Source organism: Chlamydotis macqueenii, chromosome 17 (genome assembly GCF_036417535.1).
Source record: "Chlamydotis macqueenii isolate bChlMac1 chromosome 17, bChlMac1.mat, whole genome shotgun sequence".
NCBI classification, from domain to species: domain Eukaryota; kingdom Metazoa; phylum Chordata; class Aves; order Otidiformes; family Otididae; genus Chlamydotis; species Chlamydotis macqueenii.
Genome location: NC_141572.1, coordinates 1,367,291 through 1,391,005, shown reverse-complemented (window position 1 = coordinate 1,391,005; position 23,715 = coordinate 1,367,291). Strand labels below are relative to the sequence as shown.

General features: G+C 62.3%; 1 protein-coding gene across 4 annotated transcripts; it reads right to left on the bottom strand.

Moving 5' to 3' along the window:
- Window positions 1–361: 361 nt before the first annotated feature.
- Window positions 362–23,593, bottom strand: ACACB (acetyl-CoA carboxylase beta). 4 transcript variants are annotated; one of them, XM_086761912.1, is made up of 52 exons: window positions 23,226–23,593; window positions 20,856–20,988; window positions 20,278–20,416; window positions 19,908–20,017; window positions 19,647–19,728; window positions 19,253–19,351; window positions 18,873–18,982; window positions 18,522–18,632; window positions 18,144–18,353; window positions 17,751–17,921; window positions 17,492–17,653; window positions 17,093–17,256; window positions 16,670–16,820; window positions 16,485–16,588; window positions 15,829–15,910; window positions 15,342–15,487; window positions 15,120–15,270; window positions 14,849–14,983; window positions 14,187–14,333; window positions 13,881–14,069; window positions 13,436–13,536; window positions 13,261–13,349; window positions 13,058–13,182; window positions 12,539–12,652; window positions 12,344–12,457; window positions 11,881–11,970; window positions 11,658–11,776; window positions 11,271–11,408; window positions 10,719–10,818; window positions 10,520–10,627; window positions 10,280–10,336; window positions 9,841–9,882; window positions 9,553–9,768; window positions 9,323–9,478; window positions 8,595–8,798; window positions 8,088–8,243; window positions 7,841–7,963; window positions 7,364–7,633; window positions 6,942–7,039; window positions 6,673–6,793; window positions 6,393–6,503; window positions 5,726–5,869; window positions 5,521–5,641; window positions 5,269–5,365; window positions 4,979–5,075; window positions 4,623–4,758; window positions 4,131–4,308; window positions 3,562–3,674; window positions 3,059–3,213; window positions 2,643–2,813; window positions 1,883–2,019; window positions 362–1,753 (listed from the first exon to the last, which is right to left on the bottom strand). In XM_086761912.1, exons 1-52 carry the CDS (start codon window positions 23,558–23,560, stop codon window positions 1,627–1,629), a joined length of 7,059 nt encoding a protein of 2,352 aa, XP_086618038.1. In that variant the 5' UTR covers window positions 23,561–23,593; the 3' UTR covers window positions 362–1,626. The 4 variants fall into 4 exon arrangements, with proteins under 4 accessions (XP_086618038.1, XP_086618039.1, XP_086618036.1 ...); XM_086761913.1 differs by lacking the exon at window positions 23,226–23,593 and having other exon boundaries at window positions 10,725–10,818; window positions 20,856–21,045; XM_086761910.1 differs by lacking the exon at window positions 23,226–23,593 and having other exon boundaries at window positions 11,271–11,453; window positions 20,856–21,044.
- Window positions 23,594–23,715: the final 122 nt, after the last annotated feature.

The window sequence follows — 23,715 nt, the reverse complement described above, 5'->3', positions numbered from 1 at the left end:
AAACGGAAGCAAGGGCTTATCCCTAGAAAAGCAGCTTTCCCAAGGCCTCCTTGCCTTTACGGACAGGATGCTATGTTGAGGTCAGGGCTTCATCCCTGCCTCAAATCCTCCCCGAGAATGAGAGTTTCCAGGCATTTACTGTAGGAACTCTTTCTCCACGCTGCCAGCCCGTTCCTGAAGATCCCTGTAGCCGCGTGCTCTGGTTCAGGGACCGGCATTCGCAGGAGGGCTGCCAGGAGCCGCTCTGTACGAGGGCGGTTTACGTGCCGCAGGGAGGGGGCTGCGCTGCGGCAGGGGCACCGGCCCCTGCTCAAATCTGCCGCGTTTATACAATGGCGAAAGAAACAGAGCTCAGGAGATCTTCCATGAGAACTGTGCTTGCTTTATTGGCGGTGGTTTGGCTCCCGGAGGGTGGGCTCCCCTTCCCTGACAAAGTGCAGTGACCCCTTTCAAACCAGCAAGCAGCTCACAGCGCCCTTCCTCCCCCCACCTCAGGACAGGGAGACCTCCCTGCAGACCCTGGCGGGACCTCCCAGCCCAGGCATGACCAAGGAGGTGTCCAACCCCTCCACACCACGGCAACACCAGTGCTGCGCTCGAACCGGGCATCCCACCTGCCATCGCCATCCTGCCTCCTGCTTTGCGAGCCGAAGCCAAACCTGTGCTGGTGAAGTGATGCACCCTCACGGCTGGGGCGCAGGAAAGCACAAATTCAAATTTCCCATCCGTGAACCAAGCTATTTAAAGGCCACCCAAGAAGTGAGGTACGGGTCTGAGCAGATGGAGAGCTCACCCTGGCTCCTGGGCTTCAGCGGAGGAGCCGGGTCGCTGGGGCAGGAGCAGCCGGAGCCGTGTCCTCCCTCGTCTCTGTCCTCTGCAGGAGCCGCAGGCTGAGCACACCCAAAGGAGCTGTGGCAGGAGCCAGAAAGGACGTGAGGCAGGTGAGAGGAACAGCTGAGTCAGTGAAACCACGGGGGATCTGTTGGTGTTCTCCCAGCACGGCTCACTGGTGTCTTTTTTGGGCTGTCAGTTACTCCGTCACATCTGATGGCTACCCGGCGAGGGGAAGGATGAGACAAACTGCTCCTCATAGTTCCTGAGTTTATTTTGAAACACCAGTTTGAGACTGCTGCTGAAGCAGGGTTACGTTTCCTCGTGCCGGTGCCTGGTCAGCCTCACCATGGCCGTACGGAGACCTCCTCCTTCGCCCCGCTCCCCGGCAGTGCCTGGGCCAGTCGGTTTGTACTTCCAGCTCCGTCCAGTCTCACGAGACGTGTCTGACACTGGTGCTTCTCTTAAAGATTAAGGCCAGGGCTTGCAACTAAAACACAGTAAAACATTTTAGGTTCTTTTTAAAACCAACTTCTGTACCGGGTTCAGACCCCAGACTTGGCTGACGAACACCCCCAGCGCCGTGGGGAACTTTGCACGGATGGCGAGGCCATCTTCATGGCTCAGAAAACAAACGCTGGCGTCCTTTCCTCAGGCACACAAGTACGAGTCCCAGGCTTCGGTTCGAGGGCGGAGGAACCGGGTGGGGAGGCGAGGCCTGGCCTCTGAGCAGCAGCATGCCCCGGCGCCCCTCCTGCCCCGCGGTGATTGCCCTGCGCACCGCCGGCCGCCAGCTCAAGACGGGCTGTCGTTATCCACCGTCGACAGGAGACGGGCCACCTGGGCCTTCTGCGCGCCAGTGAGGTGCTGAGCCATCTGGATGACGCAGTCCATGGCCACCTCGGGGTTGGCTTGGACCAAGCTGCAAGGCAGATGGGAGAGGGCAGCTGCCTCCGGGGCTGAAGGAAGAACCTCCTCCTCTCCACCACCCTCTGTCCCCAGCCCAGGGGACGGCATTGCCCTTCGCATCCCGACTCCCGTGGCCACTCACCTCCGGATGCGCTTGAGCACGTAGTCCCGCTTCAGGTACTTGATGTTCTCCCGGATGGCCGATTGCGTGCTGTCGTCCTCTTGCATGTGCTTCTCCAGCCACTCCACCACCACCTGGTTGTTGTCCCAGAGGTAGCCCTGGGGAGAGCAGCGCCGTGGGCAGGGGGTCCTGCTGCCCACGCAGCCTGAGCCCCCTGCTCTCTGCCGTGGCCTCAGGGCTTTTCCTCCCGTGACACAACAAAATGGGATTTTTCTTCTCAGTCCTGCACGCATAGCACAGCATGGCACGCTTGCCCACTTCCCCACTGGGGAAAAGGTTCCAACTGGGAATCAAAACTGGAGAAATCTTTGTGGACTGGTTAAAATGCAAAAAGTTAAGGTAAAACACGTTTCCTTCGCATGCCCCCACTTCCCAGCTCAGCAAGCACAGGACCGACCTGGTGAGAGCAGCTCAAACGCAAAGACCCCGAGTCTCTCTTCTGCCCTGGAAAGCCCTGTCTGATGGTGGCAAACATTCACTTGGGGGCCACCTCGCTACCAGCGAACATCAGCACCCAACTGAGTCACTCAGTCTGAAGAGACGGCCCCTCAGGGCTGCTCAGCCGCCCACCCCGGCATAGGCTGCGGAACGGTCATTCCCATCGCACGTTTAAACCCTCGGGAGGCACCAATGGAACGGCCGAGCAGCAGGAGAGCGCGGTGACAGCGCTCGGGACCTCCCTGGCCACAGGGCCGCCTCGGGAAGCCGGGGCTGGGGGTACCTTGGCAGCGCCTTCCGTCTCCATGAACCAGCGCCGCAGCATGGACTGGATGTGGATGTGGCTCAGCTCGCTGTTGGCCCTCAGCACCTCCGCCTTCACCGTCTCCTCCAGCAGCAGCCGCCGCAGCCGCCAGTAGAGGAAGGAGCGCGCGTTCTTCCACTCCAGGATGTCCTGCAGAAACGGGGACACAGCCCAGGTTTGCCTTTGCAGAAAGAAGAGGAGCTGGCGCGCAGCGACCGCTGGGTCTGAGGGCAGCTGTGCTGAGCCGGAGCACAGAGCAGCACCCGGGGCAGGAACGGCACACGTTGGGCTGCAGCCCGGACCCCGGGACAGAAATTGGCCTCCTGCCTTCGTGCCATCACCGTGAAACCCCCTGCACCGAGCCCCTTCCCACCGCTGCCCACGGCCCGGCTCACCGTGATGACGCCTTTCTCCTGCATGCGGCCTGGGGTGTCGTGTAGGTCGGCGAAGTGCACGGCCACCTGGTAGTAGATGGGCAGGAGCAGCTCCTCCCGGGCCTTCAGCTGCTTCTCCAGCTCCCTGCGCTGCGCCTCGGACAGCTCGGGGGTCCCTGTGGGACAGGTTGTGCTGAGCACCCCCCCCGCCACCCCTGCGATGGGGGTCTCCAGGCCACCTCAGGGCCTGGGCTCTGCTCAGTGCTGTTACACGTGCATCGCCATCGCCATTCTTCATCTCAAAGCAGGATAGTGAAGTCCAACACCATTTCCAGGGCCCCCAGGAGATACAGGTATTTCAAAGTACTGCCCCATTCCCTGCCAGGCTCCACCACCAGAAAAGCCCTAAGGAATTCTCACAGAGGACCACTAAAGGATTTCCTGATGGTTGCCACCATGGCATTTGAGCTTCACCTTTTAACTGAGGACTACAACACCCACAAGCCAAAATGCCTTTCCCTTACCCAGCTGCTCAACAAGCCTGGCGTAGATCGTATCGATCCTTCTCATGGTCTTCACCAAATCTTTCTTCCTAAACTTGATCTCCACTGTTCCTCCAGGCTCCAAAATGCCTCCCCTGGAAGGAAAGTTTGGTAAAGCAGGGACTGTTCCACACAGAGGAATGAAACAAGACATCCAGCCAACTCCTTCTTCTAAGAATTAGGGAGAGAAAACCTAAAAGGGTTTTTTTTTCCCAGTCTGAGATTCTTGTCTATCCTCCCACTCCCTACAGCTTGCTCCAACGTGCATTAGTTAGGTGAGAGAAAAGGCCTCCCGACCCCCAGAACCACGTTTTCCTTGCCCGCAGCCTTCGCTGGATGCAGATATCGCCAAGGAGATACCTGCCACGCCGGTCTGCAAGAGCCCTGGAAGTTTTAGCTGATGGCTTTGATTAACTAAAGGGTAAAAATGATCCTTCTCAGGTGGCTGGAGGTCCCTGCCAGTGGGACTCCGACCCTGCAGACCCCAGGCACTGGCTCTCATTTCTCTGCACGCGGGCCGCAGAGGTTGCGTGTGTATTTTGGACACCAACCTGCTCTCCTTGTCTGCGTAGAGCTCCACGTACAGGGGGTTGATGGTGGAGTCGATGACCACCCAGGAGCCTCCCCGCAGCTCCGCGTGCGGCGGGATGTAGACCAGGACGGGCTGCTTGAATTCCCGGAGGCTATCGACAATGAAGGCGCCGAACTTCAGCATTTGGTCGTACATGTCTGAAAGCCAACGGGACTCAGTGGCTGGGCACCCCGACTGCCATGGGCCAGGCTATTGCGCCTCGCCTCCTCCGAGCTGCCCAGAGCCACCGTCTCCAACGGAGAGACCAAACAAACACCCCAAAACCAGCCCAGCAGGAAGCCACCAAGCCCTGGGACCTAGGTCCTGGTGATGCCCCATCACCTCCTCAGCCCAAGCCCAAATCCCACAGTGGTGTGGGCAGGAGCCTGGATTGTCCCAGGACCTCGCGGGGTGGCAGGAGCACCGGCAGTATGTCATGGCACGGTGATCTGGGCAGCCCAAGCGCCAGTACCTTTCATGCCGCTGGAGAACCCTCGCCAGTTGGCGAAGATCATCAGCGGGAGGTGCTCCCGGTTGAAGTCCCGAATAGCCTGGGCTGTTTTAAAAGCAGAATCTGGAAACCAGACCTGCCCGGCCTGCTGGATGATCTGCAAAAGACGGCAAGCAGCAGTGCTGAGGCTGGCGTTTCCTGGCACGGCACATGGTGCACAAGAGCTGGAAGGAAACAAACTGACCAAGCACCCTTGATTTCACCAGTCTTTAAGGAAAACCAAGACGTGCCAAAGGATTGCGGTAGGCTTTTTCCCTGCTCTCCCCTCCAGCCTCCTCCCAGCTGCCGCTCGGCTGCACTAAGGTCTCCCCACGCACCTTCGCCTCCGAGTCCGGGTTGGCAGGGTCCGCAGGTATCGTCACCTCCACGGTGCGGGTCTCAACAGCGATGACGCCCACGGGGAGACCTCCCAGCCTACAGTCGGGCAGGACGGCCTCAGCAGAGGCCAGCTCCCCTCCACACCGCACCCCAGCCCCACCAGAGAGAGGTTCCCCACGTCACCATCCCAAAAGCCGTGCCACGGCCAGGGCTTGAGTGTGCCTGACCGCGCACGCGGCCTCCCTGCACCGCTCTGCCCCTGGGCTCCATCGCCCGCTCCCGGCAGTACCTCGCTCGGCCAACCACAACCGTCTGAGCCCACGGCCTCATGATCTCCAGGAAGCTGCCCTGGTCGAAGAAGCCGCTCTGCCAGGTCCCCTTGAAAGCTGCAGAGCACAGGGAAAAGCGTGCGGTGAACGCTGGAGGGCTCCTTGCGCGCCCACCCCCAACAAAACGCGCCTTCTGCGCCAGAATGGGGGGGTGCAGCCACGAGCCACATTTGGGAGCGTTGCTGCAGAGCTCTCAGGCTCCCCTCACGTACTTGGATGGGGTCTCCCTGCCAGCATCCATCTGGGGTCGTAGGGGACTTTGGAGGGGACAAAATCGATTTCTCTATCGATGGGGTCACTGACGGCAGCGACGGGCACCGGGCTGCGGTTATCCTGCACGGCAGAGCCCCGAGGGGCGGATCAGCAGCCGGGCGGGGGGGTAACACCCCACACCCCCACCCCGCAGCGCCCGCCTACCTTGGGGATGTACGAGAGCCACTGCAGGATGGTGTAGACTCCCTCAAAGTCGTCGGGGACGGTGACGTGGGAAACGCCATTGTTGTGCATGATCTGCACGCCCCCCAGCTGGTTATTGGACGTGTAAACTTCCCGTCCCAGCACCTGCCAGGATTACCGACAGAAACACGGGTCGGTCTCTGCTCCTCCCTGCTCTGTGGGGAGTCAAACCTCCGTATGGGAGCGTTCCCTCGGGCTTGAGGCCGAATTTCCACCTCTGCCCACCAGGCTGATGTTGAAGCAAAGGGACCTTGCTTTAGACAAGCGCACTGGTTTAGCTAAGCGGGTTTCAAATCAGCCCAAAACAGTGCGACTCTGCCCAGAGCGGGGTCCTGCCCCTGGAACCGGAGCCGAATCGTCCCTGCGGCAGCTCTGCCATCCCACCCTGCCCCAGGAGCGACGCACTGCGAGCCGGCCCCTAAAGCAACGGCAAAAAGGTGCAGGGTGGCATTTCCTCAGTTCTGGGTGAGACGAGCGCACTTGCAGCTCCCCAGCAGCTCCTCTGGACCGGTCCCAGGAGGTGAGGCGCTGCAAACTGCCACCTCTTCCCATGGGACACGGAAGGAGCCCGCGCACATAGCAGCGTGAGGAACAGCGTCGGGGAGGACGCGTGGCCAGAGCACAGTACCTTATTGAGAGCCGTGACGCCGGTGAGGATGATGTGGGAGTTCTCCACCTGGATGACGCGCTGGCCTAGCCTCACCAGGTAGGCGCCGATCCCGATGGCACGACAGGTCACCTGGGCAGACGCGCAAGGACACGCAGGTTACTGGGGAGGAAAGGCTGCAGCACCGGGAGAAGAACGATGCTCCGCAGGGGTCTGCGCAGCCAGGTTGCACCAGGGCACTCATGGTGCCCTCAAAAGCAGGCAGGAGAGGGGAGGAGCAGGGGAGGGCTCAGGGCTGTACCATGCTGATGGTCACTATTTCGTTGTAAGCACGAGAGGACTCCCCGGCAATGGTACCGGCGGCTCTCAGGTTTTCCACCCCAAATCCATTGTCCTTCCCGATGATGTCCAGGAGGACGTACCTGCGGGGCAAGCAGAGCCGCGGTGGTGCGGGCAGGATGGGGGGAAGCGCTCACCTGCGTGCTGTGTCCGGCAGGATGCTCAGCCAGGACGTGGGAGCTGCATCCCGGCGGGGATGTAGGGCAGGGCTCGGGGGGGCTCTGAGCTCACCTGGACTCACCCCCCTCCTCCACGTGCTCACAGTGCACCGAGTTCATGGCGCTGATCCTCGTGTAGTCCTGGGGGGTCAGGTACAGGTACTTGAACCCCTAAAAACAAAGAGGAGGAGGATGAGTCACAGAGCCCCACCATGCACACGCTTATGTGGGACACAGGCCCTCTCCAAACCCAACCCAAACCCGTTCCCCAGGGAGCAGGGCTGGACAGGGCAGCCGTGCAGCACCGGCACCTTTATCTCCACCCTGCTGAGGAAAGAGCAGGGAACCGTCCCCGTTCGTGGCACCGGGTGCAGGTGTGTGCTCACCCCCCAGCGCTGATCCCAGTTTAACATCCCAGTTTAGCTCTGCTCCTTCCTCCTCCAAATAAGTCCTCTGCTGTTTTCTGTGATAGCAGGAGGCGAGGTGGCCACACACCTTGTAGGGGTCTGCAGGGTCCTCCCAGGCCACCTGGAACATGTGCTTTATCTCGTCGGCAAAGCCGATGCGGGCGCCGCTGTTGGCGGCGATGTAGACGCGAGGGATGCCTTCGGCCCGCGCCAGCTCCGAGGCCCGCAGGAAGACCAGGTCCTCCTCCGGCCCGAAGGAGCCGATCTTGTGCGTGATGTCATTGCAGATGAGCACGATGTCCCGGCCTTTCGGATACTCCGGAGTCTTCAGCTTCATTTTGAAAGCAACCATCCCCGCCTGCCCCAAAACAGCACAAGGTCACAGGGCAGGCTCCTCCAGAGAAACGGGGTCAGAGCTGGAGACTGCGTTAGCCGACAGACAAAACGCTTGCTGGAGGAGCATCCCTTGGGCTTCAAACGCAGCCGGACCGGAGAAGCCACCAGCCATCCCCACCCGCCGCAGCACAGCTTTCCCCTGCCCCATTCCCAAATCACCCCCCGCTACCTCGTTCCCTCCAGGGACCCTGTTCATCTGCACCAGGTGCCCCTGCGAGTCCAGCACCAGCTCGGTGTACGTCAGGACGTCCTTGGGGTACAGCTCCGAGGAGCCCCACAGCTTGAAGAGGGCCTGCAGAGACACCGCGCGCGGGGCGAGCTGAAAGCGTGGGGATGCTGCAGCTCCGAGACCATCGCCGAGCGCAGACACGCACTCCTGCGGCAGGAATTTGGAGCCTCTCTCTGCTCAGACCAACCTGCCTGATCATCTCGGGGAAGTCATACACGTAGGTGGTGCCCAAGGACTGCGCCTGGAACCGCTTGGCCTGAAGCAGGTCCTTGGTGACGTAGGGCGTGTTGATGAGCATCCCGTGCTGCGGCCCTTGCTTGTCTCCGTACGACTGGAACATGATCTGGAGAGAAGGGCAGAGCGTTGGCTGCCTTTCCTCAGTGGGCAGGCGAGCCTGCAGGGCTTGAGGTGCAAGGGTTGGAGAGCTGCTGAGCTTCGCCCGGCCAAGATGCTCGTGCCCAAGGCTCTACTCTGCCAAACAACGTGATTTTTCCACCCGGCTCTTTGCTGTTGAGGGGACAGAGGAGGGTGAAACAGGGCCAGTCCTGGGAACGCTGCTGGACAGTTCTGGGGGCTCTGGGACAGACCAGCACTGCAGCTGCACGAGGATTTTTGCAGAAACCCCCCCAACGCTTCGCCGTAGCTGACAGCCGCCCAAGCAGTGACGGTTAGGGTCCCGCTCACGGGGACTCACGCTGCCGGTGCCGGGGTCCCGCACTTCCTTGTAGAGGCTGATGTCCAGGTAGTAGCCGGACTCGTTGGTGATGAAGAGGCGGATGGGGATGGCGGTGGTGGTGGGCGTCAGGCGGATGTTGATTTTCACCTCGGCCTGCAGGACCCGCAGCTTCCAGAGGCGGCTGCCGTAGCGCATCACCATGGACCGCACCGACTCCTCGATCTGGGCGCGGGACGGCACACAGATCGGTCCGTGGCCCCGGGGACAACGTTGTCCTCAAGCACGCGATGCCAAGGCTGGAGCAGCCCCATTGCATCTCCACCCGAAACAGTCATTTCGGATTTGCTCTGGGGAAGCCCCTTCCCTCTCCCCAGCCCTCTGTCCCTGGGGGCTGGTGCTGCCATCCAGCCTCTCCACTGGAGACAGGGAAAGATGGTGCCACACAGCCTCCCGAACGGACGCAGCCCTGTCAGACCGCATGCTGCCCACCCTCGTGCCCTTCCGTGAACTCCCTGCTTGTCCAAGTCTGTACAGAACGCCCCAGCAACCAGCCCACAGTGAAGCTCTGACACAGAAATTAAGCTGCAGGAGCCTCTCAGGCTGCCAAATCCATCCCCCAATCCAGGGTCAGGAGAGCACTGGACGGGACCAGGTCTGACACCGGCGTCGGGGGCGCCAGCCCATCTCCACAGCAGTACCGAGCACGGGGGATGATGCAGCCTCCATCCCCAGACCAAGAAATGCACCTTGGAGGGGTCCATGACGACCGTCGGGACGAAGTTGAGGAAGATGTGGTTGCAGTCGGTGCGGACAGTGGTGTTGTTGAAGGCCACCTCCAGCTCATCCATGGCTTCCAGCAGCAGCCGCTCGCCCTCGTTCTGCAGGTACTCGAAGGAAGCCTCCTGCGGGTGCACCGGGCAGCTCGAGCATCCCCTGCACCCAAAACGCACCCGCCTCCGCCCGCGCGCCGCCTTGCCTTGGTGACGAGGTCCGAGTGGCGCACGATGGCGCGGATGAAGAAGCGGTAGTCGGTGGCCTCGGCGCCCGCCTGCACCTTGGCGGCCCCCAGGTAGAGATGCATCTTGTGGTTGGCGCAGGGAATGGCCGTCAGGTCGAAGTTGCGCATGCGGCTCAGCTCCAGCTGGAAGGCCAGCGCCGGCTCCAGGTGCCGGTAGATGCGGTCCTCGGCAAACTGGTGAGGGCGGAGGGGTGAGCGAGCGGCCAGCTGGCATCAGCCGGGCCCTGCTTTCACCGCAGTTCTTACCTCGTCCCTCGCTCTGAACGTGAAAAACTTTGGGAATTCTCTCTAGAGCAAAGGGGAGAGAGAGGAAAACATGAATAATCCTGGCACGCAGGGGCTTTTTCTGATTTTCAGTGAATTCATGAAATAGAAAAAGTCTTGCAGGTTTCCTCCTCCCTCAAAGGGAAGAGATCCGGGAGTAATCATCGCCTTTTAAAGGCAATTAAAAGCTACGGAACCACAGGTTACTGTGGACATTAGCAGCACAAAGGATAATCCAGGACACAAATCACTCATTGAATCCATCATTAATTAATTCCCAGCTTCTGATGCGTAGTAGGTACATCCATCACACAACACTGTGTCCATAAGGTACTTGCAGATGTTTCCAGGGGTTTTGGGGAGACGGAAGCACCGTGTATCTAAAGTCACCCTGCCTGCCAGCGGCTCAGCCCGCACTCACCTGCTGGGCGATGAGAAACGTGATTCTTCGGAGGCCACAGTCGACAAGGACGTTTTTCTACACAGAAACAGAAGATTCCACCCTTAAACATCTTAAACATCTCCGCCAAGGGAGCAGACAAAACCCAAGCGGCCGCCACGGGTGCAGCGTTTTGGGGAGCGCTGCGTGGGGACGAGGCAGCGCCTTGGGAGACGGTGCCCTGGTTTGTGGGGTCTGCAAAAGCGACTGTCAGCAACAGACCTTGGACTGGGCAAAGGCTCTGAAGATGGGCACCAGCTTCTCATCCTCCGCGTGCTCGGCCCAGCGCAGCGCGATGTTGAGGATGTGGATCGGCTCCTCACGGACATTCTGGCAACAAAACCCCCCCGGTCACACCTAACCAGCAGCACCACTGCCCTCCCGGCACCACCCGCTGGGACAGCAGTGGCACCGTGCCCACCTTGGCATCCTCCTCCTCATAGACGGTGGCTCGTGCCTCGCTGAAGAGCGCACTCTCCAAGGGCGGGTTGGTGAAGCACGAGATCACTTCATCGAAGTTCCTGCCCAAACGGTGGGGACGCAGGGTGACAAGTCAGCACGTTGCACCCGCTCCCTGCCCGGGGGGACAGCAGCAGGGACCCACCACGGCAGGGACGCAGGTGCCAGCGCCCCAGCCCGGGGCCGCGCGCCGGCTCAGCTGGGCTCCACCAGTCTGGGGCAAAGCCTCATGAAACGCCACTCTGAGCACGGCTGTGGTAATGCACAGACATGCTTAACCCGTGCCAGGCAAGCTCCCCACAGGCTCCACGCGTCCCCAAATGACATGCCACATCCCCACCAGGCAACCGTTGTACGGAAAATACTGCTCAGCCCCGACCTTCAGCTGCGGGAGGAGCAGGAGCTGCCCCCAGCACTGCCAAGTCACCACCAGCCTTGGCTCTCCCACCCGCTTCCGCTCTCGAACGACTGCAGCGGCGCCCGAAAGGTACCCAGCACATCCCGGCACCGCCACCTTGTGAATTCCTCGAATCTGTCGAAGGCCACCATAGCCCCCATCCGCTGGCTCAGCGGAGAAAAGCCACTGTCCATGAAGAGCTCGGTGCTGTGCCGGGCCAGGTCGGGGTTGGAGATGCTGATGGGGGCGGACATCCTGCACAGGTGAGCAAGGCAGCCATCAGCCATGGGTGCGGCACCGCTCCCGGGTCCGACGGGGACCGTGCAGGTCCCACCTGGGACCCTGACCCGGAGAGGGCTCATCCCGCTCCGCTGGCAAAGGGAGAGCATGGCCGGCAGCTCCCTCTGAGGGTCCTTTTGCAGGGACGGGACAACACAAACCCAAGAGCTTCGCAAAAAGGGCTGTGTCCGGGGGAGCAGGACAGGCTCGCGGGGCCCCCCGTACCTGTTTGGGTGGGAGAAGGGCAGCATGAACTGGAACTCCACCAGGCAGGTGCCGTCCGAGAGCTGCCGGTGCTGCAGGCTGTTCAGCTCGTAGGCGATGTACCCGCGCCGCACGTACACCTGGGAGGGGGGCGGCAGGAGGTACCGCCGTGCCCCCGCTCCCACCACACGCACCCATGGCACCCCCAGGGTCCGCGCGCCCCCGTGGCCCCCTCAGCCCTCACCTCCAGCGCCGCCATGCGCACCACCTGGTTGGTGTGGTAGAAGAAGATGGGAAGCACGTCGAAGATGGTGGTTTCTGAGAGGATCAGTTTCTGGGGGAAGAAAGCAGAATTTAAGGCAAGGATGAAGCGGGACACCATCGCAGGATGGGGGAGGCGTGTTCCAGAGGGGTCCCTCAATGCGGGGCTGCGCACCGGGCTGCCACGGGACACCCAGCCCCCCACGGGGACACTAACGCGGATCCGCACGTCAGTCCCCCGCCAAATGGGGTGAGGAGCAGGGGTCTGGGACTGGCAGCCGTGGGGATGGGGACTGGCACCCCCTCCTCTGCTCCGCGCAGGCCCTGGCGCTGCAGCAAGGCTTTGGTTGCTTTCTGGGCTGTTTTTAAGAGCAAGCCGCTCGCAGCCAGGCCTCCTCACCAATGCCACCCAAATTCCCCCTGCGGAAAAACGGGCAATTCCCAACCTTCAGGTTCTCAGGGCAGTACTCGTGCCCGTACATGTCGATAGCGGAGAGGAAGATGGATTCCACCTGGTTGTGCCGCAGCTCATAGGAGGGCAGGTGAGAGGCGATGAGCACCTGCAAGGGGAGAGGCGACCGGAGTGCCGGGGACTGGGATGGGGACTGGGATGGGGACAGCCCGGCATGCAACCCACCCACCTGCCGAGCTCTCAGCGCCACTTTGGAGTGCTCGGTCTTGCTGAGCTGCGTCAGCTCCTGAAGGATGGCCGTCAGCTCGTCCGTCAGCGTGGGGTCACGGCCGCACAGCTGGTCCTGCAGCACACGCACCGTCACGCCTCGGCTCAGGCTGTCCCGCTGAGGGACGGCTTTTCCCTGCGCCCCACACGGGCAACAGGGATGGGGACGAGACCTGAGGCACTAAAATGGGAAAAATGCTGCTTTTTGAACCATGTGCAGCAACGCAACGATACAGAGGGGAGATAAAGTCCCCCCGACGAGGCAGGAACAGATATTTGACTGTAAACCCACACCCTGGGGATGCATTAAGCAAAGGAGCAGAAGAGCTGTTTCCCCGGTGTCTGCGACTGTCGAGGGGAAAGCACAGGGCTGTGACGGTCACGTCCCGTCCCGCAGCGATGCAGAACTTGCTGCAGCTTAAGGGCTTGTCCCTGCCACCAGCCTTTCCCGCGGATGTCCCGGGGCGCGGGCTGTACTCACGATTAACATGGTGACCAGCAGGTTCTTCTTGGCCACCTGGGCGTGGGAGAAGATGCTCTCCAGCACGGGGGTCATGTCGGGCTTGCACTGCTCCCGCAAGCTAATGACGCACTTGTCGTAGTGAGCTGCGGGGCAGAGCGCGGTGAGCCCCACCGCCCTCCCAGCGCCCCGCAGACCCCTCCGGAGAGCCCCTGAGCCCTCACCGTGCTGGAACTGCGTCTCCACTTGCAGGTAGCGCCGCAGCAGGTCCAGCACCACCGCCTTCATGTAGCCCCGGATGCCGCTGCGGTACCTGGGCAGCAGAGAGCCCAGCGTGCTGTGAAGGAGGTGGGGGTGGTTGGGGGACCCGGGGGGTGTCACGGACAGCGTGGGGCTCACCTCTGCACCAGCTGCACCACGCTCTGCGTGTTCATGAAGAAGACCTCCCGCTCAGCCTTCCTCTGCAGCGTGGCCGCGTGGGCATCCAGCACATTGGCGATCTGCAGGGAGAGGGCACGGGGCAGCTTGGGGCCAGCGTGGCCGTAGGGCTGCCGGCTCCCTGGCTGGCCTGGGGACAGTGCTGCTGCACGCAGAGCCTTCATTTGGTTGTTTTGGTTCCCCCCACCCCACCCCAGGTGAAAAATGCAAGGTGACAAATAAACACAGAAACACAAATACAAAAACGCAAGTACAAAAACAGAGGCACAAAACCACAAACGTTTCCCGCGCTCGTTTAACTTTTTGTATTATCTCTTGGCAGGACAAATTCAGGCAGAAGCCCCCGTGCAGCTCTAGCTAAAGGGAGCCGAGGCCGAGCCGGGGAGCGCGGCCCGGCACCGCTCACCTGCTGGCTGGGGAAGCGGCAGAGCACGGAGGTGATGTTGCTGGCGTACTGCGCCATCACCTTCCGGATCGACTTCTCCACGGACGGCGGGATTCTTCCCGAAATGCTCGTCATGATCTCCTGCAGCTCCAGAAGGGGCAGGGAGGGGTCCCGCAGGGTCTTCATCAGCTGTGCCACCCACTCCTTCACCTGCGGGGAGCAGAAATTGGTGCTGCCGGCACACACCGGTGCTGCCCGTCTCGCCATCACGGCAAACACAAGGCCCCGGGGCGGGACCCCTGGACCGCCTTCGCCCCCAGCCCCCACCTTGGCGCTGAAGTAGGGCTCGGGCAGGCAGTAGCCGTTCATGACGTTGTTGAGATTGTCCAGCACGTTGCGGAGAACCTGGTGCTGCTTCTCGCCGGTGATGGGAAGGGTCTGCTGCGCCGGCAGCCCGCCCGTGAAGAGCTGTGCCTGGGGAGAGCGGAGAGGGTTGGGCTGACCCAGGTCCTCGCCAACGTGGGACAGAGCCCCCCGAGAACTGGGGCTGCCCCAGAGGAACCAGCACAACCCCTTCAGCCTCTCCTTTTGGTTAGAGGCAGAGGAAGAACTGAGTATTCTGCTTCACGTCTCTGCCAGTGCCTCATCACTAAAATGATGCAGGAAATCTGGAGACGCAGACAGAGGGCTATAGGTACGCCAAAAACTGGCACGCGAGCTTCTGAGCCAGTGCGCACGGGATGCTTACACAGAGCAACGCCGCAGCGTGCAGAGCAGCTGCCCGAGCCCCAGCGCAGCCGGCCGGGGCACATGGCATTGCCACGCGAGTGCCACCGCACGCCACCCCGGGGCCACATCCCTGCTGGTGCCCCACAGCCAGGGCAGCTCCTCCGCTTCGTCCCCCTGCGAGCATCCCCGGCCCCCCACGGGACGCCATCGGGGAGTGGATGGCAGGGGACAGCAGCGTGGCCGGCCCCCGGTGGACTCACAGGCTTCACTTTGGTGGGATCGTCCAGCTCCAGCCGGGCTATGACGCAGCCCGCCTCCAGCAGCGCGCCCGGCCGCTTGACGTAGTGCACGCGCCCGGCCTCCTCCACCGCCAGCGTCACGATGATCTTCATCACCTGGGCGAGGATGGGGGAAACGGTCAGCGAGCGAGCAGCGCCTGCGCACGGCAGCAGCATCGATGGGTTTCATCTTTGCCACCCACCGGTGTTGCAGGAGCAGCTCTGCTCCTCCAGCCTCTCCTACAAAACCCACCTCGATCTCCGCAAAAACGCTCCCCTCAGCTATGTGGCTGCCATCGTCCACCGCGTACTGCAGCAGCTTCCCCGCGGAGGGCGAACGCAGCACTGTCGGGTCCTTCTCCTTCTCAAAGTCGCAGGTTTTGTTGCCGATGGTGATCCGGTATCTTAAGGAGAGGGAAAGGTCTCACCCAACCGGCCACCGGCCGTCAAGGGGGGCTGCCCGGCGAGGAGGTACCTGTCGATCTCCTCCTTCATGTAGGTGGTGTGGCTGTTGCCGTCGTAGGAGAGCAGCAGCCCGCCGTCGTTCAGCCGGTGCACGTCTACCTCGATGTGAGTGCGGTTCATGATGATGACGTACGTCGTCAGGGACTGGCGGGCAACCTGTGGGCAGCGGTCGGGGAGAGCCCTCAGTGCAGCCCCCCGAAACGGCCTTTTTGGGGTTGGGGGGGACGAGGAGCATCTCCATGCAAGGGCTGGCGTGGGAGCAATGCGGGACAGGGCTGTGCCGGCCAGGGACGGAGGCAGCCACCTCAGCCTGCATCTGAAAAACTGTTTTTTTCTGTCTGGGTAAAACAAGGTTATTTACCTCATTTTTATCTTGCACATTTTAAAAGGACAACCTCGTATTTGTCGCACCTTTCCCTTCAGGACAGGAGCACACACCTCCCTCCCCATTTTTAAGCGCCGTGGCCGGTTCGGGAGGAGCACAGCCCAGCCCTCACCTGGAGAACATACTTCACGCCCTCGTAGATGAGCTCCACCTCGACGATGTTCAGCAAGGAGGCTGCCGGCAGCACCTGCCCCCTGCAACGCAACGGACGGGGTCGGGCACCGCCGGCGCCGGCGGGGAGCCAAGCACGCAAGGTGCCGGGAGTGCTGCTGGCGTCGGGCCGTGCGGGCTCCGGGCTGACTGCGGGAGGGCGCGAAGGTGACCGGAGGGGACAAGCATCTGCTTTAAATGACCCACGTGAGCGTCTCGTAAAAAAACACATCCGGAGGCAGGCCAGACACTGGCAAAACACGCTCAGATAAGGGCGCGGGGGAGAGCCTTGGGCGTCCTCCAAGGCCGGAGGAATAACCTTGGCGTTCAAGCGCAAAAACAAAAGCAAGCTGCGCTCAGCCAAGCCGCTTTCCCTTGAAAGCTGTTTTCCCAACCGTGTGAAACTTTTTCCGCTCTCCGGATAGCCGAGAAGCTGGAGCCGTGAGCCACAGCCGTTTCCCTGCTTCCCGGTGCTGCTGCCTCCAGATTTGCAAAGCTTTTGCAGCAGAAGTGGGAAGGAGGAGTAACGCTCAGGTCTCCACGCACGCTGGAGCCACGCGGGCCACCGAGAGCCTGTGGCACTGCCGAGCCCCCATGGGGCAGCCCCCCGCTCCGCACCTCTCCAGCGAGTGCAGGAAGTCGGTCATGCACGTCCTGAAAGCAGCATCTGCGACGTTCAGGGCGCCGCAGACGACACCCAGCATCGTGTCCGGCTTCTCTGCCTGCGGCGGGGTGAAAACCACAGGGTTTGGGTCTCACGGCAGGAGGGGAGCGGTGACCCCAGGGGGGCCGCTCTCCCCCACCTGCACTTTCTCGGCGATGAGATGGTCCAGCCAGCCCGTGTCTATCTCGTTGTTCTGGAAGCTCTCCGTCTCCAGCAGCTTAATCAGATACTCCACCGTGGTCCGGAAATCCCCACGGATAGACAGCTCTTTCAGAGCGACCACCATGTTCCTTTTGGGGAGCGAAACTCTCTGTTAATGAGCGACAAGGCAATATTTGGCCTTCAGCAGAGGGTCTGAGGATCAAGTTGATGGACCAAGGCCGTAGCAGCACGGCAGCCTGAAAGCGTTGGCTTTGGCCAGACTGTCTCTGCCGCACCATAAGCTGCTCAGCACAGCGGCAGCATTCTGCTCCTCTCGGATAAAATCGCTCTTCCTGGCTCACAGACCCATTGCCATTCCTCCCGAGGAGACCCGCTCTCCACCCCACCCTGCCACACTCACGAGATGGCCTCCTCCCGGTTCTCCCCCCACGAGAAGCAGTGCCCAAACTGGGAATCGGCGAATTCGTGCAGCCCCCCGGCTGCCGCCACGCTGAAGTAGCCCCAGACGTTCTTGCTGCTGCGGAAGTTCAGCTCCTGCACCGTCCCCGAGCTGGGCTTGAACCCCTGGGTGACGACAGAGCAGAAGACATGGAGACACCAAGCTTGAGGCTCGTGCGGCGCAAACAGAAGCGCCGTTTATTGGTCTGCACGTGGATCTCACTGATCCCATGGGTTCAATATCCACGAGCGTTGTCTGGCTGGGGAGGATCGTGCCCAGTTCAACCCCGTGAGCGTCAGGGAACCCCCATCCCCACACGCGGGGCCGGTGCACGAGAACCTGTCCCCCACCCCGGCTCACCTCCTCAGGGTTCTCGCTGGTGATCCGGGCGGCGATGACGTGGCCCCTGGGCACGGGGGTGTTGGCGGGGCTGTGGAAGCAGATGGGGGAGTCGCCCCAGGGGCTCTCCCCGTACAGCACCCGGATGTCTTTTATCCTGTGCAGGGGGATGCCCATTGCAATCTGCACGGGCAGTAAGGACTTCAGCTGATGGCACAAAACTTCAGCATCAAAGTTACAAAATTCCTCCACCTAACACACCGCGTGTGCGCTCGGGTACCTGGAGCTGGGCAGCCGGGAGGTTCACATCCGCGATCATCTCCGTGCAAGGATGCTCCACCTGCAGGCGCGGGTTCAGCTCCAGGAAGTGGAAGCTCCCGTCCTCGCTGTAGAGGTACTCGACGGTGCCTGTGCTCACATAGCCCACCATCTGCGCCAGGCGGACCGCGCACTGCGGGAGAGGGCGAAGCCGCCACGGGGGTAACCACCAGCAGCGGAGTCAGGGGGTCCCAAGTGAAACGGCAGCAGATCCAAGGAGACGAGCAGGGCTTGGGCTCCCTGCTCAGCTCAGGGGGTCCCTTCCTCCCTTAGGATCTCAGGTGCCAAGACCCAGCAAGGAACGGGCCAGTTTCTCACTAAAACCCCATGCTGCGCAAAGACCGGGGCCACCCACCTGCTCCATCACCTCGGTGACAGCGGGAGCCGCGATGGTGGTGGGCGCCTCCTCGATGATCTTCTGGTGCCGACGCTGGATGGAGCAGTCGCGGCCAAAGAGGGAGATGGCGTTGCCGTACTCATCGGCCAGCACCTGCACCTCCAGGTGCCGTGCGTGCTGCGCCAACTTCATCAGGAAGATGGGGGAGCCGGGCGCTTCCGCCTGCACCTGCGGTGAGGGAAAGGATTGTGCTCCGGCATCACCCCTCAAAATTCATCCCAGGACTCCTGCAGCAAGCCCAGGCGGGAAGCACGGGACACTGGGGTGGGTGCAGGACCCTGCTGTGTGCCCCAGGATGGGATGGGGATGGAGATGCAGGTTGCGGGCACCTCTCACCTGTCGGAAGCAGGTGCCAAATTCCTCCACTGCCTCCACTTTTCGGATGCCTTTGCCCCCGCCGCCTTCTGCTGCCTTGATCATCAGCGGGTAGCCGATCCTCTTGGCCACCTGAGGGGGGTACAAGGAGTGGGGCGACCGAAGCACTCTGGATCCCAACCCTGCACCCTGCCGCAGTTTGTCCCTCTGCACAGACGCAGCTCGGGGCAATCCTGCGTGGGGAACCGCTGCTGAAACGTCCTTGTGTCACTGTCGCGTGTGCCGGGAGGCCCAAAGGGCCAGGGCACGCAGGCTCCGAGGAGAAATAACGGTGGACAAGAGACAACCAGCAGCCCATTGGCTTGGCTTTACCTCCAGGCCTTCCTCCACGTCCTTCACGCAGCCCTGCTTGTACGTCTCGAGGGGGATGCTGATCGTCTGCTGATGCTTCTGGTCCTCCTCGGACCACTGGGCCACCAGACCTGCAGGCACGGCCAGGGCTACTGGTCACCGCTGGGGTGGTGTGGCCGGGGTGGCACGTGTCGTTTCCCCCGTTTTCATGCCATCTCCAAAAACCACTCTGCCCGAACCAGCTGCTGCTCGGCCGCAGCGGGGTCCCCAGTATCCACAGGCAGCGACCAGCTGGGCTGGGGACCCCAACCCCGGCGCTTGCTTTGGGGGAGAAGGAGAGGCAGGGAGGAGAGAAACAGGGGAGCGGGGAGGGCGCGCGGGGCTGGGGAGGAGGCGCTTACCGCTCCCGCTCCAGGGCAGCGTGGGGATCTGGACTGTCTGAGCCACGATGGTGGAGGCCACTTTGTCCCCCAGCGCCCACATGGCATCGCTGGGGGGACCTTCGGACAGGGAGGGAGGGGGTGAGCTGGGCCAGCCTCCTGGCTGGGAACCCCGCGCGATCCGTTCCCACCCAGCGTTCCTCCGTGAACGCTGCATCAGCACGAGCATTGCAGGGAAAAGCCAGAAAACAGCGGGATTCCTGGGAAAACTCCAAGAAACCGGCCTGGGGATTGCCATGTCGCATGCTCGAAATGGGCACTGCCCAGCGTGGCGTCCCGGGGAGCGAGCACACACGCGCACACCATCCCAACGCCCACAGCTCCCTCCGGCACAGGGAAGGCAGCGAGTCCTTACCTAGAAAAGCTATCCCGTTTTTCTGCAGCAGCTCTGGCAGCTTGGGGTTTTCCGAGGCGTGTCCCCAGCCAGCCCACACCGCCTGGCACCAAAAACAGGAGCAGCGCGAGCCGTTACCTCCCTGCGCCGGCGTCCTCCCGTCACCCACAGCTTTGCGCCCGGCTCCTCCGCCCGGAGGGACGTCACCCCGTTTCCGAGCACCCCTTCTTCCCCATCCGCTTCCCTCGGCAAAGAGGCGGGAGGTCTGCGAGTGGCCGCTACCTGGACTGGGATCCGTTTGGAAATGTCCACGATCAGCTCCACGTTGGCGTAGTTGTTGTTGTTGGCCCCTCCGGGGACGGGCACGTAGTGATCTGCCATTCTGATGTACTCTGAAAGATAGTGCGTGGCAGCGGTGAGCGCCAGGCCCCACCTTGCACCCCCTCCCCAAACCCTCCATCCCGAGGAGGCTGGAGGGAAGGGAAAAAATTATTTATTCCCGGATCTGGCTGCACAGCAGGAAAGCGCGCGACCCGGGGCTGCGCAGAGCCCCCTGCATCCCCGGCAGCAGCATGAGGAGAACAGAAGGGCTGCCCCAGCTCAGCCTCAGGGCAGGGGGCACCCCTCACTGGGATGCTTTTTTAGGAATTACCCGCGTTAGCCTTGAGGTCTTCAGGGGTCACCATGACCACAAAGCGAATGGCGCGCTCGTTCCGGAACATCTCGTAGGCCCAGCGGCGGATGGAGCGCATGCACTTCACGGCGGCGATGCCGTTGTTGGCGATGAGGACCTGGGGGGATGGGGGTATGGGGTGTCGGGCCAAAACCTCTCTGCACCATTGGGGTGTGGAGCTGGGCACCCAGCCCCGAGGGACGGCGGCGTGGAGGCGAGGGCTGCGTGTGTGCGGCGAGCAAAGCAGGGCAGCCGTGCTAACGCGGGCGCTTTGCAGCAGCCAGTTCACGTGCCGGCGGAGCAGGAGGCTCCTTAAGAGCAGCTTTGATGTCTGGCACCGGGGCTAACGAAGGAGGGGACTTTGGCCTTCGTTTGAGCCTGCCGTGCAAGGGCGGCGTTGGGAGGGTTTCCCTCTTCCAGCCCGCGAGGGTGGGTGAAGCCGGGGGACAAACAGGCCGTCAGTCAGCCCGCCACGCACGAGAGGCTTGGGCGACGCTCGAGGACGCCGCCGTGGAAAGCGACCACGTGGGCGAAGGCAGGGGCACGCAGGGAAAGACCTTCTCGATGACGCGGTTTCCCCCGAAGCGGGTGACGAACTCGGCCGGCGAGGCGACGGTGAAGTCCCGTTGCAGATCCATCTTCCTGTGCTCGCGGCCCCTCTTCGCCAGGTGCAGCCCGGACATGCTAGGCCTGCAGCAGGATGCGACGGCCGTCAGCGAGCCGGCAGGAAGGCGAGCAAACCCTCGCCAGGCGCTGCGCACGCTGCCACGGGCTGAGGTTTCCTGGTGGGGTCGGATCTGCCAGCAGCCCGACAGCAGCGGGTAGCACAGACTAGACTTTGCCCCCGACGCAGTTTCTTCCGAGGAAAGCAATAAAACCCTTCGCTCTGCCAAAACGTGCAGGGAACATTAAGATTCACCTTCCTGGCTACCAGGTCCCAGCCCGGCCGTGGCTGGAAACGCGCCGTGCTCCGCTCCGAGGGCAGAGGAAGGCGTCACACGCACCAATGCCCCTTGGCCACGACCAAGGTCTGCTGCAAAGCCCCCCCCAGCTCCCGGTTCACACCAAACCCCAGTGCAGAGCCGTTGCTATCCCCCGCGTCCCCGGAGCAGCCCACCTGGGCGGTGCGGGCGGCAGGAAAAACAACAGGCACACGGGATGACACGGAGCATCCCATCAGCAGTGTACGCGCAAGGCGACAGGATTGCTGCCTCCAAACGCCATCTCCGAGGGGCGCAGCCCCTACAAGGCCACCCCGAGCTTCATTAGGGTCACCAAACGAGGAGCAAAGAGCAGGTGTTTCTCTGCGAGAAGCCTCGTGAGGAGGCTCGGCGATTTGCTCTCGCACAGCCTGCGTCGACGGCGGCCACAGCCCGTTGCCGGATCAGACCCCATCCTGCCCACGCCGCAACACCAAAACACCGCCCCAGCCACACCACGTCCCCGGCCGGACTCACCCCTGCTGTGGTTTTCCGCTGAAGGCGTTTCCATGCCCTCCGGAGCCTATTCCTTTTTTCCCCGGCCCATGGCGCATCCCCAAGCCGGCCGGCCGGAGCAGCTGCTCCGCAGGCCTCACGCCTCCCACCTCCCGGCAGGGTCACGGCCGGCGCGGGAGGGCCCAGCAACGCCGGGAGGGCGTCTTGGGCACACAGGGACATCCCCGGCAGCCAGGCACGTGCCTTCCCCCGGCTCTGCCCAAAGCTTTAAGCAACTTTCTATTTTAATTAGCAGGTTCACGTTCCCAGATTTTGAACTGCTGATTGTTATTGCATGGATGCGCTATAAATAAGCGAAGGAGGAAGGATCAGCCTTCCCGGAATGAGCTGATTTCACACGAGCAGCACTTGGCACGTTTATTTTAAGGAGAAATGTGCTGAAATGCCCTGGGAGGTTGGGAACCGATCTCTCTGCACGCTCAGGGCGTTTTTCGAGCAGCTGGAGCACTGCATCGCGCTGTGCCAGGTTTATCGCGCTCCGCTCGTTTCCCTCCCACAGCCCCAAACCTCACCGTGGAGCCCGCGCCAGCGCGTCCGTCCCATCCCGCAAACGGCACCCTGCGCGTCTGTGAGCTGACTCGGGTGGCGATGCAAGGCCGTTCCTCCCGCGTTAGAGCGCGGGTGAGTGGTGGTGATGCCCCGCCGGCGGCACCGCGCGTGGAACCACCCCAAACCCCAGCGAGGCAGGAAGACGGCGTTGAGCTGACAAGTTTCGTAACGCATCCCCGCAGCCAAAGGTCTTTTATTTTTAACCAGCAGCGGAGGAGCTGGGCAGCAGCGCTTTGTTTCCAGTTATTTATAGTGGCCGTCAGCTGCGGGCAGCCGCCGGGCACAAGCGAGGAAGCAGCGGTATCAAGCTGCCCTGCGGCCCCACCAGCGCTGGGCACAAGTCACGGCGAAGCTGCCCACGGAGCAAAGCTCTTCCGCTTCTCATTGACTCATCACAACAACAGCCAAGAGCTGCCTTTCTCCCTTCCACAGCCCAGCTGCGGTAGCTGCACGGGCAGAGGAGGGGCAGAGGCAGCGCGGGAGCACCCTGCGCACCCCCGTCCCCCCGGGATGCTGTGCGATACCAGGAGCAAAGCCTGCGCAGCAGCAGGACGGGTCCCCGTGGGATCCAGCCCTGGGGCACGGGGCAGCGTTTGCATGCAGAGGTGCCCTGTCAAAGGCTGGGCTCAGCGTGCAGGTTTACAGCCCACGAAACATCCCCAGCGATGCCCACGCACAAAACGCACGCCCGGAAGGACAGCGAGCACCTTCCGCCTCCTTCTTTGACATCAAAATGACCGTAACGTCAATTTGGGGCTCTGCGAAGCACCCGCACCCCAGTTTTAGCAAAAAGGTCCCTGAGGAACGCTCCCACAAAAAGCACGTGCCCGCCCCAAACGAGGCATTTTGTACCGCCACCCCTCCCGACCCCACACGTCGTACCTCATGCCGGCAGCGGGCTCCGGCGGGGCGGTCACGGCGGGGGGCTCAGCACCAGTGCCCCCTGCCCCAGCCAGGCTGCTGCGCCGGCTGCCCACCCTGAAGGCCGTGGCCACCAGCTCATCGTCAGAGGAGTTGTCCTCGAAGGAGCCCAGCACGAATTTGGCCAGGGCCGGCCGGCGCAGGGCGGCGGGGTTGTACACGGCAACCGGCTCCTGCTCCCCCGCCACAGCTCTGCCGGCCTGCGCCGGCGGGCCGGGGGCTGCGGTGGGAGCCGCCGGCGGCTCCGCCGGGCTCTGCTCTGTCTTCTCCTCCTCTCCGGGCTGAGGTTTGGACATTTTGGCCCAGATGAGCAGCACCAGCACCAGCAGGATGAGGGTGGCTGACAGCTTTCACCTGCCCTGGGGAGAGACACGGAGACGCTCTGTCAGGGTGGACCCCAGCAGCCAGACTGGCAGGACAGCAGCAGCCCCCCTAAAACACCAAGGCCGCC

Bases quoted from the DNA above. Each gene is read 5' to 3' on its own strand.
- ACACB (XM_086761912.1), bottom strand. From the start codon at position 23,560: ATGTCCAAACCTCAGCCCGGAGAGGAGGAGAAGACAGAGCAGAGCCCG. The intron at 14,070-14,186 runs GTGGGGGCTGGG...TGCTCCCCGCAG, and splicing joins AGCCCTACTTCAGCGCCAAG to GTGAAGGAGTGGGTGGCACA. The intron at 10,819-11,270 runs GTGGCGGTGCCG...CCGTTTGGGCAG, and splicing joins AGATTCGAGGAATTCACAAG to GAACTTCGATGAAGTGATCT.